The 15780-nt window shown below is 46.6% G+C and overlaps 1 protein-coding gene across 1 annotated transcript in view; it reads right to left on the minus strand.

Moving 5' to 3' along the window:
* Positions 1-2529: 2529 nt before the first annotated feature.
* The window catches only part of LOC116222780, a 48475-nt gene continuing 35224 nt past the window's right edge, over positions 2530-15780 (minus strand). The window contains exon 3 of the mRNA XM_031577471.2: positions 2530-3246. Coding sequence (XP_031433331.1) covers positions 3078-3246 — 169 coding nt within the window. The 3' untranslated portion in view covers positions 2530-3077. The remainder of the gene's footprint in view (positions 3247-15780) is intronic.

Here is a 15780-nt window from a genome sequence, read left to right on the forward strand (position 1 = left end):
TGCAAGAATGACTAGTCTGTACAAGGAAGGAGTTTGAGACTGAGAACAGAGAGAAGAGAGTTATGGTGTGTGTGTGTGTGTGTGTGTGTGTATTTGTGTGTGTGTGTGTGTGTGTGTGTGTGTGTGTGTGTGTGTGTGAGAGAGAGAGAGAGATTCCCTCTATATGAGAGGAGAAAGCTGGGTGCGAGGCAGAGAGTGAGTGCGAGTGCAGTGCTGAAAGGGATTGTGAATGAACACAGAGATGGCAGCGTGGCAGAGATGGCAGCGTGGCAGAGCGCCCACAGCATGACAAGAGCATGTCAGAACACTGGGAGCGTGAGGTGGTGGTGGGGGGGGGCGTGGGTGGGCGAGAGCGTTCATCTTAACCGCCTTGTGACAAAGACAGAGAAAGAGATTAAGAGGCGGTGGAGGAGCAGAGAGAATAATTTGAGAGGGGAGAGGGAATGTTGAGAGAGAGAGAAAGAGAGAGAGACAGAGAAAGAGAGACAGACAGAGAGACACACAGAGAGAGAGAGTGAGAGCAGTGGTTGGTACATGACAGTGCTCTCATGTCTCCATACAGAGGACTACGACTAGAGGCAGAGTTCAGCTGCCTTGTTTCTGTTGCTGGCACTACACTAAATAAGGCAGTGCACTGGTGAAAGTTTTGTTGTGCGTGTGTATGTGTGAGCGTACACTGTATTTGTGTGTGTTGGGTTTTCTTTGTGTGTGTGTGAGTAAGAGTGTACGTACATTAGGCCTAATCTAATGAGTTGGTTCATCACTGGCTGGGCAGATTACACAGAGGCATATTCACTCACACTTCTCCCACAGAATGAACCGCATAGCCACACCTCTGTCAATCCGACACAGACATTCACAGTCGGATCTTCCCAGAAGTGTATTCCATTAAGTGTTCCATTCCACAAAATGATTCCATAAAATCTCTCATAGACAGAACAAGCTTCCTCAAAGTACCTCAAAGTCTTAACATTCTGGATGAAACACTTTTGTGTATGAAAATCATTCGTTTCTTTTGACTTTTGACTCACTTCAAGATGTAAGGGAACCAGTTCAATCAAATATCCCGAGGTAGAACTGCAGCTAGCATCTTCAACTGAATTAGCACATTCACACCCTAACAAAATGGCTGCTAGCTGATGGTCATTATTTATGACTGTGGTGGGTATTAGGGCTGAGGCGACCGACCGTTAGCCATGTGCCGTTTCCTCCTGCCGAGCTGATACCCGGCCGCGGCAGCCGTCTGCTCCGATGCGGCAGCAGGTTTGCAATGGGGCGGCTGAGAGGAAATGCAATCCTGCATCGATGCAAACGCAATAAAAAAAGCTGCAGTGCCTGCATATAAATATTAGAGAGAGGTGCGAACGTTGAAGAGAGAATTATGGTGCTCCAGGTGAAACCCATTTCATATTATTGGATGTGGAGGGAAATTGGAACACCTAGATCAAAAAGAATGAGTTGGATTTTCAGACGTTAACTGAGAGAAAGTAGGTTGTGGTGTTTATGTAATATGCAAACCAAAGATTATTTTCTCAATCTGCTTCTTTCTGTTTGTTATACTCTTTTGAGTGCTATTGACGAAACAGAACCATGTAGATAATTTCAGCATTTACCTTTATCTACCTTTTCCTCTTCGCATGCAGATCTTCTTTGATGAATTTCAACTGAGCAGAAGCATTTCTTTGGGGAGGGGGGGTGGGGGGTGCTACTGATGTCAGATGCACAGAGCTACCAATTAGAATGAAGGATATTCACTTCAGCTAACCCTTTTAGCATTTACCCACTGGAAAAATATCACCTGCATGTGCTGATTACCTCAGCCTGGGATGCTAACTCAGTGAACCATAATGTAATGACATTTAATCCATAAGGTAGCAGCATGTCAGAAATGTTGAATAGCTGCCAAACGTTGCTTGCTGGCTGGCGTGACCCAGTGTATGGGATAGCTTTACTGAATGATTGATAAGCAAGAAATTCAGCTTAACCTTAGCTAGCATCATTATAAAGGAAATCACCTCATGTAAGGAATGCATTCAGAACTATGATATTGATGTTGGGTATCAGTGTTAAATGGCAAAACTGGATTTAGGTCCCATGTAAAGACAAGGCAGCTTTCTACTGTTTCTTTCACATGTGGACACTGTTTTGTAAGTTACTGACCTTTACGAAACATTAACTTTGATACAAAAGAGATTTTGATGACACTTTGAAGCTTTAATACACTTATAAATAAGCTGTCCTCTGCCAAAAACAAAGCTCTTTGCCAAACCTCTCATATCTCTCCCTGCTCCATCCAACCCACTGATGTGTGTTCACAGATTTGACAGGCTGAAGGACCAGTCCCTGTCCTTGAGCTTTTCAATGGTCAAGGCTTGATTTGAAAAGTTTCTCTTCGTTTCGTTGATCTATTTAAATTGTCTTCCCAATTCCTATCAGGGTTGTGTGTAATCTACATTAACGCAATCTTTTGAGGACATTTCAAATAAACATTTCAAATTGAAGTTGAGAGACAGAAACTTCAACACAGGATTATTTGTGTAGTAAAATATTTTATAGAGCCGTAAATGTACTTTTTTTCCTCTGAAATATAGCATTCACAAACCTGTGGAACTCTCTGTAATGTACACATTCTTACTATCTGACTTCTCTCTCACATAATGCTTGCCTGCAATAGGCCGGGACAACACGGCATGTTAGTGAAATTCAAGAGATCATTTTAAAAGCTTTAAGGAAGAGTAATAATAGTCCTTTTTTTTCTTTCAAAGAGATGAATTTCTTTTTCTCTCTGTCGTTTTATTTCGAAGTATAAAAGCTGGTGTTCTGACCCTCATAGTTCCAAAGGTGATGATGATAAACCCTTCTTCCAGTCTTCCTCTCCTCTCCCTTCCTTCATCCTCCCTTCCTTGCTCTCTCCTCCCTCGTCTCTCTTTTCATCACTATCCCTGCATCCGTCCACAGTGTCCTTCCCGTCCGTCCACAGTGTCCTTCCTGTCCGTCCTCCACTGTCTCTCAGCAGTTTTAGCGGGACCTTTGCACTGTCCCCCGCCTGGGTCCAAAGCCCTTCCCAGGGTGGCCCCTCAGAGGAACCAGAAGCACTTCTTGCGGCTCTTCTTGACGGACTGCGGGGAGTCCTGGTCACGGGCCGGCAGCACCGTCTGAGGGGAGCCCTGCTCGGCCTCCTGGGGCACCGGGACCTTCCAGTTGCGCGTCACTTGGCCCTCCTGCAGACGGAAGTCGTGCTCCACGCTAGGGGGGGGGAGAGAAAGAGAGAGAGAAAGAGGGAGAGGAGGGGGAGGGCAGGAACAGAGAGAGGGATAATAAAAGGAGAGGTGAGTCAGGAGGCAGTCGGTGAAAAAGATAGGAAGTTGCTACGTCAGTGCTTCTGTGCCCACACACCCAACCCTCCTGCCACCCCTATGAAGAAGTCTAAGGAGTGTCTTGAGCTAATATTCCATGAATAAATAATTGGCCGGAGTGTATGATCTGCCGTGCGGAGTGGATATCTGGTCCTCGTGCTCTTAGATATCGTCAGCAACTCTAAGTGGTCACAGAGTGGTTGATGCTGATGAGGCAGTGGCCTACTTCTGGCCGTGAGGAGGATGATGATGAAGAGGAGGAGGAGGAGGAGGTGAGGGCTGAGGAGGACGACCTCTGGCAAGAGGTAGAGGGGGCACCCGAACAGCGGGAACACCATTGCTGCCATACAACAGTGAGCACCAAGAGGAGCAAAAACATTTGAATAACAGATCACACACACACACACACACACACACACACAGACACACACACATTTATAGACATGAATACTTCCACCCACACATCCTCGCTCCCCGAGACACAAACACACACACACACACATGCATAAGCAGTAGATACACACAGCAAATACACACACGTCCTCACTCACCCAGACACACACGAGCACACACTCACAAATTCACATAGGCCCACGAATGCAGACACACACAAACACACACCCACACAGTCGTGCTCTCACATCCACATACACACACACACACACACACACACATATACACACACACACACACAAGTAGGCTCACAAATTGAGAGCCCCCGTAGACAGATGTACTCTATAGATCCATCCAGTTCAGTAGAGCGCACCGTCACTAGTTGAGAGCGTGTGGGAGGAGAACACCTCTCTGAGCTGATAGACTCTCACGCTCTGCCTGCAGAACTGGGAGATAAAAAACCACACAGCCCGAGCAACACGCAGCAGAAGCTGATGGAGCGAGATCCTCCAGTCGAGCCTGACACTGGGAACGCTGAACACAAGCTTTAACACGGACGCGCGACAACAAACACCTCTGCGCACACACACACACACACACACACACTCACGCACACACATACACACACACACACACACACACACACACACACACACACACACACTCACACACCAATAAAGCCCTGTTGTGTACAAGCCTTTAAAGAATACCACAGAAATGTTTAACAGGGAACGTCTGCAGTCATGTCTGACAAAGAGGCCAGAGCAGCCAAGTGGTAGACAGAGAACATTAAACACAAAGTTTAACACAGATGTTCCGCGGAGAGCAGCTTATGAAACATGACAAAGAAGCTGAGAGAGAATCTTCACCCCCACAGTCAAACTGGGGAGAAGAGAGCTGATGTTGGTGTCATTGATCATCTGACGTTTACTACAGTCAAAACCCCCAGCAGACTTACATTGGGGGCATTAAACACAAATTAGCAACAGTCCATTGGAGTTTGTCTTGTGCATTCACATCTGATCTTTTTGAGGGAACTTTAAACATGAAGTGTAGTGGAAGTTCTTTAGCCTCGCCCACACAGAACACCGCCACCGCCAACGCTACCACAGGGCACAGAACATCTTTAGCCAAAATTGGCACGGAGAGCATCTACAACAAAGGACGCCCGCCGAGAAGACAAGCACACAGATACTGAGCTCCTTCATCTCCTCGAGAGAAAAAAAAGAAAAACACTCTCCCTAAATTTTCTCGGCCTCGGCCCGCGGAATAAACCCAATAAATCCTGTCTGAAAATGACCCGCGCAGCAACATGGCATAAAGAACACGAGAGGCCCGGGCTGACAGAGAAGACGCTCGCAGCATACAGACTCACAGAGAGCATCTACTGCGAGGGAGGGCCCAGTATTCATCAAGCGAGCAAACTAAAGCCCTTAACCCCTCTCGCCAAAGCCCACCGCCCCCTCCCCCCCCGCCCCCACCCTCTATTACTCCCCATCAGCCCCCGCTCCACTGTCCTGCACAAAGCCCATCTCCCTGGTGGGATTCATTTCTGCAGTGTTGTTCTTCTGTGATAAATCACCTCAGTCTTGGGGGGTCCAGCATGATCAAGGCCCCCCACCACCACCACTACCACCCTCTCCCCCAGCCCCAAAGTCCTAATTATCTCAGCTCGGAGCTCTGCAAGCACAAACCTCATCCCCTCTCTGTACTCGTTCTCTCTCTCTCTCTCTCTCTCTCGTTCTCTCTCTTCTTTCCATCTCTCTCTCACACTCTTCCACTAACTTTCTCTCTGCACGGTGCTCACACACACACACACACACACACACACACACACACACACACACACACACACAGAGAGAGACTGAAAAGATGTCTTGGATAGTTTGACGCCGAGCAGCAGTGACAGATTTGACTGCTATTAGGAGCCCTAATAGAGTTATGTTTAATGACACCTCCTGCCAAACATCCTCTGTGTTGTTTGTGCTGCTGCTGCTGCTGCTGCTGCTGCTGCTGCAAATGTGTGAAAGTCTATTTTTTTCTGCTACTCATGTGCATTTCAGGCCAAATGGCTTCTATCTGCTTGTGCTGCAATGATAAAAAAAAAACGAACGCCGAAAATGCAGCCGTCATAAGCGCGTCTTATGCCTGAGAGCCAGAAAAGGGAACCTGAGACGACGACACCGTGGGCACTGCGAAAACAAACATTTACTTGGACGTGCGCTGCATGCTAATGTGACTGAAGCCAAAGTGCTTGAATTTCCAGCGAGATAGTCATTTTGGCGAGGTGACTTTGGTCACAAAGTCAAGTGTCTCAAAATGCCTTTGCAAGTAATGCAGTGCACGGCGCCACTAATGTGTCTGAAAATACACTTCCCAAAAAAAGATTCAAAACAAACATTGCCCAGAGCAACCACAAGACCAACAGATATTTATACACACTTTATATATATTTTATTACCTTGGACATGTCTTTGAAATGCTTTTGTTTGTTTAAGTAGGTTGCATACACACTAAATAAATCAAATAAAAACAGCCAGCATAAGATCCATTCTAACAGTATAATATGTACTATACTGTATGACTATATACCGTAGATCTTACAATATTAAGAGCATTTATATACCATAGATCTTACAATATTAAGAGCATTTATATACCATAGATCTTACAATATTAAGAGCATTTATACTGCTCCCTGTCTGCTTGGTATGACACCTTGTTGGTGTGTGTTTGCGTTTCCGTTTGTCTTGAGGGCATACCTATACGTGTAACAGGTAAAGCATCACATCACATTATTCAAAATATCCTCCCACTTTTTGCATGTGTCAGACTGCAGTGTCACACATATGAAGCTGCAAGGCAAGGAAGAGGAAAGACTTAGAAAGGAGGCCTGCAGGCAGTGAGGACCTGATGTGGAGGTGGAGGTGGAGGGGGGGGGGGGGGTGTGCAGGGGCAGGGGAGGATTTCTATGGAGTTCTGCAGGGGGGGATTTTGAGTGGGTTTCGCTGTGGCGCTTTTGAGAGCAGGATCTAACTGAGAGAATTGAGACCGGATCATGTGGCGAGATTTGAGTGGATGGGGGGGGGGGGGGGGGGGGGGGGGCTGTGAATGTGCTGTCACATTTAAAAAGGCTGCAAGCCGTAATAGGTTGTCGGCTGAAATGCCGTCTCTAGGGCCAATCACTGTGCGGGCGCTTCGCTGGGCTAAGTGAAAGGCAGCCGGCACTCTGCGCTTTCAATTTATAGCGGGGAAGGCTTCATTTGATTTCACAGGAGAGAACTGACAAATAAGAGTGAAATCTGATGATGTGTCCGTCTAGCAGAGTCACATATTCCTGTAAATTAGTGAGACACAGACTGCACAACATTAGAAGCTCAGTTTCTATCATGTGTGTGTGTGTGTGTGTATGTGCGAGAGAAAGTGTGTGTGTGTGTGTGTGTGTGTGTGTGTGTGTGTGTGTGTGTGTGTGTGTGTGTGTGTGTGTGTGTACATGTTCTGTGTGTTTTTCGGCATGTTCCTTCCATGTCCTTCAGGAAGCAAGTCTTTGTTTATGCCTGTGAGTTAGGGAGGCGGTGTTCGACAAAGGATAATCTCTAGCGCTAATCTGCAAGACGATAAACCAAGCGTGTCGAGCTCACGTTTATCTGAGGAATTATGGCAGCGTTTACATCTGCTGGAATTGAGGACAAGTGCCTCCAAGACATGAATTAAAAGTGCTCCGCTCCGACGGAGTGAGTCAGGCTCCAGCCAGCATCACACTCCCCCACTCAAGATCTTACGCTGTTAGCACATCTCGCTGAGCACAGGCGAGATAACCACCGCAGCTCATAACCATGCAGTATTACAGCAATAACCACTCCACAACAATTCTGAGTTTTATCACTGTTGCTACTGTTACTACTTTTACAGTATATTATATTATAACAGTTATTATTACGATTACTGTCGATACTGCTGTTACCACTGGCCTCGCTATTATACTGCTGCTACTATTGATCCCACTACTAAGACAACTACTAGTATAAACTACTAACACTGCCATTGACTGATGCATATAAACTACTAACACTGCCATTGACTGATGCATATAAACTACTAACACTGCCATTGACTGATGCATATAAACTACTAACAATGCCATTGACTGATGCATATAATACTGTGCCATCCCTGAGGTGGAGGGTGGTCCTGTGAGCTTGGGGAGAGATTGACAGAGGATTCTGTGTGGTAGATTGAAAATAGCTCAATTACAGCAAGTTGCTGTGTTACGTGAACTCGCTACATGTTTCTTTGACCACCTCTGCAATTATTTAGCTGCTCGGGGGTCAATTTCATTGATCCTCTATAAGCTGGGGGTACTTGGCCATCTAGGTTGATTTGTAAACACCTCAGTCATGCCAATGAACAGTTTATTTTGTACAAAGTTTTTTTTTGCTTTGAAATGCAAATCTGAAAATCTGTTTGTGTCACTCTTATCTGATAGGAGAGGGCATTCATTTACACATGAAAGTCTATTTTGATTTCAAGGTGGTAAACACAGCTTTGTGCGTGTGTGTGTGTGTGTGCGTGTGTGTGTGTGTGTTTACGTGTGTGTGTGTTGTGTAAGATAGAGGGCTCTATGGATAGGGTAGTCCCTATGTAGATCGCCAAAGGCATTAATTAATGAGCACATGTGACAATGTAAAGGTAGTCATGAGCCGCGTTTCCACAATCAGGCCAAACGTGGGCGAGCTAGTGCCCGCCAAGGCCAGCTGCGTTTCCACGGTCACTTCCGGGGCCGCGTGTCATTGCATGATTCACACTGTGGATCAAATCTGAACATACAGTATTTCAATACAAAACATCACCGGCTCAAATGTACACAATATGTACGAATTTCATTACAATTCAAATGAATTAGTGATTTAATTAATTAATTCAAATTGAGATTGGATGATTACTGAAGCTAATTTATTGCAAGGAACAATTAACATGTTATGCTAGCCATGATGTGCTTTAAACAGTCTAACGTAAACTCCATTCATGTATGCAACTGAGACTCTATCTAACCTACAGTATGAACTACGCCTACAGATACCTTCAATTAGAACCACGTCTTCAGGCTACCTGTTATATGGATTGCTAAATTAACTTCTATTCCAGTATATTATAGAGGAGTCTGAGGTAATAGCGGAGTCTGACGGGTTTGTTTACATTATGAAGGAGTGTTAACTGTCCATTCAACCAAGCGAAGATCAACAACAGCAAACAAACAGCAAACAAACAGCCACTGGGGTGTCTATTGTTCTTAACTTATTGTGCTGTAGGTCGTAGTGGCCTGGCATCCAGACTTAATCGCATGACACCTCAACTTGAACTTCCCATTCGCTTGGGCAATGGGTGGCATTTACACGGAGGCGGCACATTATGGGCTGGTTTTAGGGCAATACTGCTGGGCTATCGGCCCGATAGTAGAAACACAAATGTTTTTTCTTCTTGCTGCTTGGGGCCCCAGGTCATTACCCCCTGGTTGGCCCGGAGACGGAGATAGCGCGAGCTGGCCTGATAGTGGAAGCACGGCTATGGGAGCAGCATGCCTCGTTTCGCTCCCCAGATTCTGTGCACGTATGTGTTTGTGATTATGCATGTGTGTGCAGGCATGCATGTCTTTGTGTGTGTGCCCAGAGACATGTGCGTGTGTGTGTGTGTGTGCTCAGAGACATGTGCGTGTGTGTGTGTGTGTGTGTGTGTGTGTGTGTGTGCTCAGAGACATGTGCGCGCGTGTGTGTGTGTGTGTGCTCAGAGACATGTGCGTGCGTGTGTGTGTGTGTGTGTGTGTGTGTGTGTTAGCAGTCACATTTTGACCTAGTGATTCTTTGTTGCATTCATTAGGGTATAGCCTTCATTACGGCGTAAACCAGAGGATCTCTTCAGGTTCATCAGCAAACGAAGCACAGCTTTTTGTAACGGGTGCAGAATGAAGCAGCTTAAAATTAAAACTTAGACGTTTCAAAAGCCACTCAGGAGACACACAGTCATACAAAGAGAGAGAGAGAAAGCAAAAATAAACTCTGCTCATGCAGTTTGTGTGTGTGTGTGTGTGTGTGTGTGTGTGTGTGTGTGTGTGTGTTTGTGTGTGTGTGTGTGTGTGTGGTGTGTGTGTGTGTGTGTGTGTGTGTGTGTGTGTGTGTGTGTGTGTGTGTGTGTGGTATGTGTGTGTGTGTGTGTGTGTGTGTTTCTTTCTTTGCTGGGTAGGGACAGGCGATATTATGATCTGATGCAATCTCATCTCCACAATAAAATGCCACCCAACAGCTGCTCCTAACTGGGCACCATCAGAAACACGCACCTCCAGCAGAAAGCTATTACATCCCCCCTCTCACTGTACGCTTATCTCGCTCGCACCATCTCATCAAACAACCACAGATACACCCATCCTGCTAACGCACCCATCAGCATAACACCGATCACTATCAGCCCGTCCATAACAACCAAGGGGTGCATGAAAATAGGGGTGTTTTTCACGCTGCAGTTTCAGCCAACCTCGTTACGCATTTATAACACGTTTATAAAGCGTGAATTACATGTTAAGGGCCAGGGGATGGCATGGTCTTGGGGCCGACCGTGTTAGGCTGAGTCGATGTTGGCTTTAGCCAGGCTGGCCACAGATGGCGGTGATCTGCCTCAGATGGAGGAACTGGGCACGGGCAGACAGAACACCGGAGGGGGATTATAGGCGTGATGGCGCAGCGTCCTTACAGAAGTCGTGTCTAAATAAATGACTCCCTGGGGTAAATATGGGGTAATTTTGGCAGGGTGTTTCCGTCGACAGAGACCACGTGAACACATCCACATGAGCCGCAGCACAACTGTGATTCAGCTAATCTTCTCTGAGTGCGGTTTTATTTTAGGCCGTGTTTCTTTTAATTGAAGCTGAATGTTTTAAACACTGTGGCCAGCACGTCCTCCCATGATCTCCCCCCCCATGTTTTCTGCTGTGTATTCTAGCACGTGCTCAGATCGTGACAAACCTTTTGGAGGCCCTTAGTTGGCCTTTCATCCGCTTGAGGAGCATACACTTTTCCAAAAAGAAAGTAAAACGAGAAGTAATCTTCAAAAAACAAAACTGGACTCGCCAGAACCCCCGCAGCAGGTGTTCCATCTGTTAGTGACATCTCACATTTCACCGCTAATGTTATTGATGCGCACGCCGGGCCCCATCAAATCAAACTGTAGTAATGTATTCGTCAGGCGTCTTGTCATCCGAGCTCGGCAAGTGGCGAATGCCATCACAGTGCATGACATGAGTTTCATATTTCTACTCAACCACTTTGCACTAATGGAAAAGAGGTCCGTGATTCATCCAATTAGGCTGACTAGAAACCCCAAACGCACATTCCAAGAATCTCTTCTTTCTCTGCATCATGATTCCGTCATCTGATAAGAGAAGTTCGGGGGGGGGAACACAGAGAACGGAGAATTTTTGAAGCAGGACGCCTTATAAGACTTGATTGTCTCTCTCTCTCTTTTTTTTTCTCTCGCTCTCTCTCTCTATCTCTCTCTCTGTAATGCAGCTGTATTGAAATGGCTGAGGTGGTGGAGGAAAATGGCACGGCTCTTGTTTTAAGGCCGCCTTGTCTGCGCTGTGTAAATGTCCCACTATATCGCGTGTTAACAAGTGCAGCTGCACCAAAGTGGCAGTGGACCTTTCACTTGACCTTTAAATGTGTAATAACGTTAGAGACTGAGGGAAAACCGAAGAGACAGAAGCAGAGAGAAAGAGACAGACAGAGGGAGAGAGAGAGAGAAGGGAGAGAGAGACAGAGGGAGAGGAGGGAGTTAGAGAGAGAAGGGGGAGAGAGAGAGGGAGAGAAGGGAGAGAGACAGAGGGAGAGAAGGAAGAGAGACAGAGGGAGAGAAGGGTGAGAGAGAGACAGAGGGAGAGAGAGAGAGACAGAGGGAGAGAAGGGAGAGAGACAGAGGGAGAGAAGGGAGAGAGACAGAGGGAGAGAAGGGGGAGAGAGAGACAGCTTTGGCAATAGTGTTAAAAACATTCATGCTAATAAAGCTTCTTTGAATTGAATTGACAGAGGGAGAGAAGGGAGAGAGAGAGAGACAGGGAGAGAGAGAGACAGGGAGAGAGAGGGAGATAAGGGAGAGAGAGAGAGACAGGGAGAGAGAGAGTGAGACAGAGGGAGAGAAGGGAGAGAGACAGAGGGAGAGAGAGACACAGGGAGAGAGAGTGAGACAGAGGGAGAGAGACAGAGGGAGAGAAGGGAGAGAGAGAGACAGAGGGAGAGAGAGTGACAGTGAGAGTGAGAGTGTAAAGCAGAGAACGTGGTTGAGATGGAGTACAGGAGCTAAACAGAGAGTGAGAGACAGAGGGAAAGAAGGAAGAGCGAGAGAGACACACAGAGGGAGAGAGAGTGAGACAGTAAAGCAGAGAACGTGGTTGAGAGATTGGGAGAGATGGAGTGCAGGAGCCAAAGAGAGAGTGTGGTTGAGAATAGCAAAGACGGAGGGAAAGGGAGGCAGATAGAGAGAATGAGAAAGGGAGGGAAGAGGAGCAGAAAATGAGATGGAGATTCAGGGAATTTATATGTGTGCTCACAGGCTGTTCACCTTCCCACCCCGTATATTTCCTCCTCCTCCTCCTCCTCCTCCTCCTCCTCCTCCTCCTCCTCCGTCCAGTCCTCCCTGAGGTAGCTTCAGTCTGACACCTGGCCATGAGCCCCGTGAGCCGAGCGTCATGAGCCTCCCCTGAGGCAGAGGGCCAATGACACCCGCTCCTCTCTCCTCCTCTCTCCTCCTCACCCGCTCCTCACCCGCTCCTCTCTCCTCATCACCCGCTCCTCTCTCCTCACCCGCTCCTCTCTCCTCCTCTGTTAACACCCGACACAATCAGCCCAGCCTGAACCCTGGAGCGTCAGGAACACACTGCCCTGTGCGTCTCTGTGAGTGAGAGGCCGTCGGGAGCCTCCCTCTGGTGTCATGAATGCCCACCCCTGTAGATGCTGCATGGCCATGCCTGGCTTGCCGTGTGGTTTGTTTTTTTACGGTGTGAGTTGCCCAACTCTGACGTCTCGCCAGAGCCGGAATCATGGGAAGGCGGCCGTGCGTTTGAGAACAGCCAGGGGATGAGGGTGCCAGTCAGGTGGGGGACCCCGTCAAAGTCAAATATCAAGCAGTTGTAGGTTTCACACAAGTCAGACAGCACATGCACCCACACACACACGCATACATACACACACATACACTATCACTCACATAAATATGCATGCCCACACACAAAGCACTGAGCGGAAAACACACAAACACACGATACACACTTGACTGCACCCATTCTGATAACATACACGCACGCACACACACACACACACACACACACACACACACACACACACACACACACACACACAAAAGTGCTCACACCAAAACACTACTCTAGAATGCGCTGTTCCAAACACAGAGAGCAGGGCCAAGAGAGAGAGATAGCTGATGAAGTATGAAGGAAGGCTTTGGTGGGTGGAGATCTGACAGGGCGGGTGAGAAGGAAGCAACCGTCCGGATTAAAACTGAAATTGCACTCTGAGAGTAAAGTTTGGGAGAAGTGGAGCGTGGCTCAAGGTCTCACCGCGTTGGTTTTTTTGAGGTACACACAGGAGTCTCGCTGTGTGTGTATGTGGGTGTGTGTGTGTGTGTGTGTGTGTGTGTGTGTGTGTGAAGAGTTGTTGTATGTGTGTGTGTGTGTGTGTGTGTGTGTGTGTGTGTGTGTGTGTGTGTGTGTGTGTGTGTGTACGTGGGCGTCTGTGTATGTGTGAGGAGTTGTTGTGTGTGTGTGTGTGTGTGTGTGTACGTGGGTGTGTGTGTAAGTGTGAGGAGTTGTTGCATGTGTGTGTGTGTGTGTGTGTGTACGTGGGCGTGTGAACACATGACTATAAAAATCCACCCAAGCACGCAGTGCTGTGGCGGTGATCCTCAAAGCACCAGCAGGACTGTAGGGTTTCGTGTGGATGTGTCTGGATGAATGCGTGACTGTGAGGAAGGATTGGGTGCCCCTGAATGTTGCTGCTTTTTGGAACCCCGCTTGTCATTCTTCTGACCAGGGGGAAGTTATCCACACGTTCGGTTACCATTTTGAAACGCTAGAAATCACAGTGTGAAAATCGTATTTGAAAAACATCACAAATTTAAAAACCAATGAAAAGCAATCAAAACTAACAGAATTTACAAAAAATTGCGTTCCTTCCTGACTGGGAAAAAGTTCACCCCCTTGCTTAAATATGCCTTATAGGGGAGACATGTTACAATTGTAAAACTTTCTGAAAGGTCTCTAGGTTCTAACTCAGTGAACACAAAGAAAGTAGACTTAAAAGCTGTGGAATTCAGGTAGAAAGGAGTCATGCAAAACTACTTACAGGAAGTTAAGCAACAATTACACAGTAACTGATGGTTTGTTAAGAATAAAAAAAAAAACAATGTCCCATGTTACAACCTAGACGCAGGCATCGAAAGTTCGAGACACTTGTAACAGTGACCATCATGAATGTAATAGCACTAAGATTGTGTATCCTGCAACATATTTCAAGACAAAACAATGCTGGCTTAAATGAAGACAATCTGTATGGATGTTTAATCAACAACAAGTCAGGATGTATTATTGTCAAAGCTGATCTATTGTAAGAAACGATTAGCGATTATGCTAGCCCACATGAGTGTTATGCTAGCACACAACAATCTTCAAATATGCTTATTTTGGTCACATCGACAGGAACAGTAGGGATTATTTATATACCTGCTGCGTTTGTTTCTACAATGTGTTTTGGACTTTGAGGTGGCTGACAAATTAATTTAATAGATGCGGGTGTTACAAATGAACTGTACTGGACACTATTCCGTCTCATTTCTTAACATTTGCTTGAAGCTATTCCAAAGATAATAATTATGCAAACAAAATATTTCTAAATGTGTGTTTATGGTGACATTTCCTCATCTACTTTGAGAAACCATAAATGTCCACAAAAATGGGCTTTCCAAAATGTAGCTCCAACAAATGTGTCTGCGGACCTTGCCAGCAATCTCAGCAATCACTCAACCAGAAGCACAATCAAAGAAATTGGCCAAAAACAAACGGGGAACAAAAGTGGACTAATAAAACTGCTCAGAAGGCAGGCAGGCAGGCACCCGAGGACAGGTACGTAAGGAGCAGAAGGGCAGCAAATACACACAGAAAGCACTGCTGAAGACTGGACGAACCTACTAAAAGCTTTCATAGAGGCTGCAATAACACGCTGAAAAGATAAACAGAAAAACTGTGTGTGACGGATAAGAGCATAACTAGCTGAGTAGAGGGTAAATAAAGCAACAGCGATTCGATGATTTGCGTCCTTAACGGGCAGATTAGAAGGGGGGGGGGGGGGGGGGGGGGTTGCGAATGATGGACAAGAGAGAGATGGATTATGCAACGGCGTGAAGACATTGAAGATCTCAGGAGAGAGGGAACATCAGGTTGATGCATGAGAAGATCAAAGGACTCACCAGAGGGAGAAAGACCATAGAGAGAGAGAGAGAGAGAGAGAGAGAGAGAGAGAGAGAGAGAGAGAGCAAAAACATCATTAACACTGAAGATGGGGAGCACCAGGATGAAAACACGGGTCTTGGAGCGATGGGGGGAATACATTAAGGAGTCATTTGAAGATGACAGGAGAGAAGAGACAGACCCAGTGCCCAGTCACTAGTGCCCCCCCCCCCCCCCACACCCCAAAACACCGCCCTGCTGCTTGAAGACAGTGGGTTTCACACCAATGGAAAATGAGTTAGTTCTGATGAAACATTGGAAATATCGGGGGGGGGGGGGGGGGTGCGGAAAAACACTGGGATAAAAGTGATGACGCCAATTTCGTATTTTTGGAAAAGAAAATGATGCAGTGACTAAAATGTACCGTGGCAGACACATTTCATAGCAGATGGATGAGTCAACTTTTAGCACAATGCTTAAAAAAAAAAGCAGAGATCCTCTCAAGCATGGCTTTCACAGGATCAGCATACA

The sequence above is a fragment of the Clupea harengus genome, chromosome 12 (assembly GCF_900700415.2).
Source record: "Clupea harengus chromosome 12, Ch_v2.0.2, whole genome shotgun sequence".
NCBI classification, from domain to species: Eukaryota; Metazoa; Chordata; class Actinopteri; order Clupeiformes; family Clupeidae; genus Clupea; species Clupea harengus.